At 34.2% G+C, this 3190-nt stretch overlaps 1 protein-coding gene across 2 annotated transcripts in view; it reads right to left on the bottom strand.

Moving 5' to 3' along the window:
* The window catches only part of LOC106867833 (uncharacterized), a 38960-nt gene that overhangs the window by 19277 nt on the left and 16493 nt on the right, over positions 1-3190 (bottom strand). For both annotated transcript variants that reach the window (XM_014912860.2, XM_014912862.2), the window contains exons 8-10: positions 2205-2301; positions 738-898; positions 226-321 (exon numbers count right to left, since the gene is read on the bottom strand). In XM_014912860.2, the coding sequence (XP_014768346.1) occupies positions 226-321; positions 738-898; positions 2205-2301 (354 nt within the window). The remainder of the gene's footprint in view (positions 1-225; positions 322-737; positions 899-2204; positions 2302-3190) is intronic.

The raw sequence follows: 3190 nt of genomic DNA, 5'->3' as shown, positions 1-3190 counted from the left end.
TTACGGTACTTGAAAATAAACTACATTTTTCCATAACATTGCATATTTGAAGAATGGCTCAAAACAATGTATGTGAATGCATAAATTTATTGAACTTATGACATATTTGGGTGGTGGTGGTGGTGGTGGTGGTGGTGGTGGAATAGGACATAATTTATTTTCCAATTTTATTTAATGACTATTTGAAAATGAATTCAAATCCTTTAATTGGATTTCAAAAATTACCTGCGTAAAATACCATTCTATAGTGATGTTTTCATTGGATGCCTTCTCAAAATGATATCCAGTCCACACATTACACATCACACCACGGAGTTGACGCTAAAATTACAATGATATTACATCTAATGATATTACAGCTCAGACAAATTGCTAAAAGTAGGGGGATGAAATATTTAATCAAATGGATTCGACCAGAGAAATAAAGATGAAAACGACAAATGTTAATGGAACAAAGTGATAAAGTCTCACTGCCTTTGTCACATTCTAAAACAACTGGATGATGCTTTTAATTCTAAATAAATGAAATAAGTATTTAGAAATGAAATAAAAATTATTTAACATAACCAAAGTTCAAAATTTCCCCAAGATGAAGGCTGGAGGGTATATCAGCCAAAATGTTGTGTTAACAACAAACAAGATGAGGACAAATATCCATCAAATGTAAATAATGTAAATAACTATTCATCTCTTAAATATAGAACTGAACCATGAATTTGTTGTTACATAATACATACCATTCCAATATATTCAAAGGTGGATTTTTTCAGGAAGAAGAAACTTAAGGCATCAGTCATTTTCAATTTTGAAGAAAATCTTTCCACAAATCGATCACCAATCTGAAGTTTCTCAACATTCTGGCATTGTCCTGTTGCTTTGATAATTGTGTACTTGTGACCTGTAATCAAATCAACATAACTGTATTAATACAATAAATATTTTAAATTGGTCATAGAACTTGTCGTAATATGTTAAATTACATATAAAAACTATAGATTTTTTTAATTTACTCATTTTCTGGTTCTACCTGTAAGTTGTGGCATTCTTTTATTTGTTTTGGTCATTAAGCTGTGACCATACTGGAGCACAATCTTGAACAATTTTAATCAAATGAATAGATCTCAGTACTATTTGCATCTCGTGTAGAGATTTTAGAACTAACTACTTGGCTGAATGTAAGATCAGCAGGGGTGTGTTTATTTATATATTGCAAACTAGGATGAACGACTGCCATGTTTAGCAGACAGGTATAACCAGTACCAATGAAGGGTTATACCGGGAAACCAGTTGCTCTATTGATTCTTGTCAGTGCTAGACAGGAGTTGTTTGCTCCTTTGTTTGCAATATAACGGACACAGATAATGTATCATTAACCAGCTGTTAAGAAGAGTAGTAACAGTGTTCAGTATGGAACAATCGCATTGAGGTGGTAACGCCCATTACTTTTTAGAGTTAAACGTATTTTCATTATAATGTTGCAGATAAGACCATACATACATCTGAAATGTTATTACGAGTTCAAATATGCCAGTGACACATTCAAACTTCATAAATACGCCATTCACTGTGTTTTGTCAAGAGAAAATTTCTCACTGTACACAAATGGTGTAAATGCACCTAAACCAGATCACAGCACCACCTATCTAGACTGCGAGATGCTAGCATTTCAGAGTGGTTATCTCCTTTTCAGTCCCAGAAACCCAATGTTGGCTCTGTGTGCTAAGAGAGACAACCTCTCTTTTGTTATTCCAGTCAACATATGGCAGCTGGCTGTGCAAATTGATGGCTTGTCATGATTAAATTATGGGGTCGGAGCGCTAAGCAGTGATACGCATAAACGACATGTCGATCTGCTCTACCAGTCGATGTATATTCACTGGAATGATATAAAAGAGATTGTCTCTCTTATCAACTCACAGTGCCGCCGTTCAGTCTCTGTGACTACAGAGGATATAACCACTCCAAAATGTTTGCATCTCACAGCCTGGATAGGTGGCGCTGTGAGCTGATTTAGGTGTATTTACAACATTTGTCTACAGCACGAAATTTACTCCATGACAAAACACAGGGAATGGCTGCTGAAGTATCTGAACTGATAATAAGATTGCATTTATACACATCACTGCTTAGCTCTGCCACCTCGTAATATATATACATTATATCTCACAAACTTTAAAACTTGTCATAAATATTTACTATCTTACCAGTGTAGTAGTCATATATGATTATATTGGCACCATGGGAGACATTTTGGTTTTCTATTTCATGCAAGACATATTTCTTGTTCATGTCAAATATTAACTGTAGAAAAGTAAAAACAAAAATAAACGATCGTTATATATTATCTGCAAAAAGTAATTATAAATCATTCTTGAAATGCTGAACTTAGAAAACAGATCTCACACAATTATAATGGATCCTAGTTTTTAAAAGGTTTCTTACCTTGCAAAATTATGCTAAGAAAGGGATCAAAATTATACTGTATAGTATGTGCGAATGCTTAATTCTAAGTTCGAGCCATCCTTTTTATTATGTTAATGGGCTTTGTAAAAATGATCTTAGTCAAAATTTTTCATGTCCACAGACTCCTAAATCTAAAGCTTGAATTTATCAAACATTTATTCTCTGCTGTGGTGCCGTGATAAGCAAAATGGTTTCGGTTCTTGGCTGAAACTTCAGTTTTGTCACAAATATTCTCAAGAAATGATTTACATTTGACGGATATTTGTCCCCATCTTGTTTGTTGTTAACACAACATTTTGGCTGATATACCCTCCAGCCTTCATCAGAGGTCATAAGGAAATTTCATACCTGGGTTCTTATTCCTAAGGTATTTTTCGATGTTATTATTATTATTATTATTTTATGTTTGACTTTTGTTTTGCATTTGTACAAGTTGGATCCAAGTCTCACCCAGAGACCTCAAGAGACAAGTTAGAAGTTCATGTAGGTGTTATGCCTAGGGTACCATATATTTGGATTTGTACAGTTTTGTTCTAGTGAATGTTTAAGAAACCATAAGAAAATTATGTGTTTGTTTTAAAATTTGAGATCACATAGACAGTATTTTACGTAGGATATGGGCAGTTCCCATGAGCACTATCTTTTGAACTTCAGCCATTTTGGGGTTTCCTGGCATCTGAGCTAGGTAGTAATCAGCCCGTTTCGCTGTCATTCCCAGGGCACCTAT

Source organism: Octopus bimaculoides, chromosome 5, assembly GCF_001194135.2.
Source record: "Octopus bimaculoides isolate UCB-OBI-ISO-001 chromosome 5, ASM119413v2, whole genome shotgun sequence".
Taxonomy (NCBI): domain Eukaryota; kingdom Metazoa; phylum Mollusca; class Cephalopoda; order Octopoda; family Octopodidae; genus Octopus; species Octopus bimaculoides.
The sequence above is the reverse complement of the archived record's forward strand: the minus strand, read 5'-3'. Positions and strand labels throughout refer to the sequence as shown.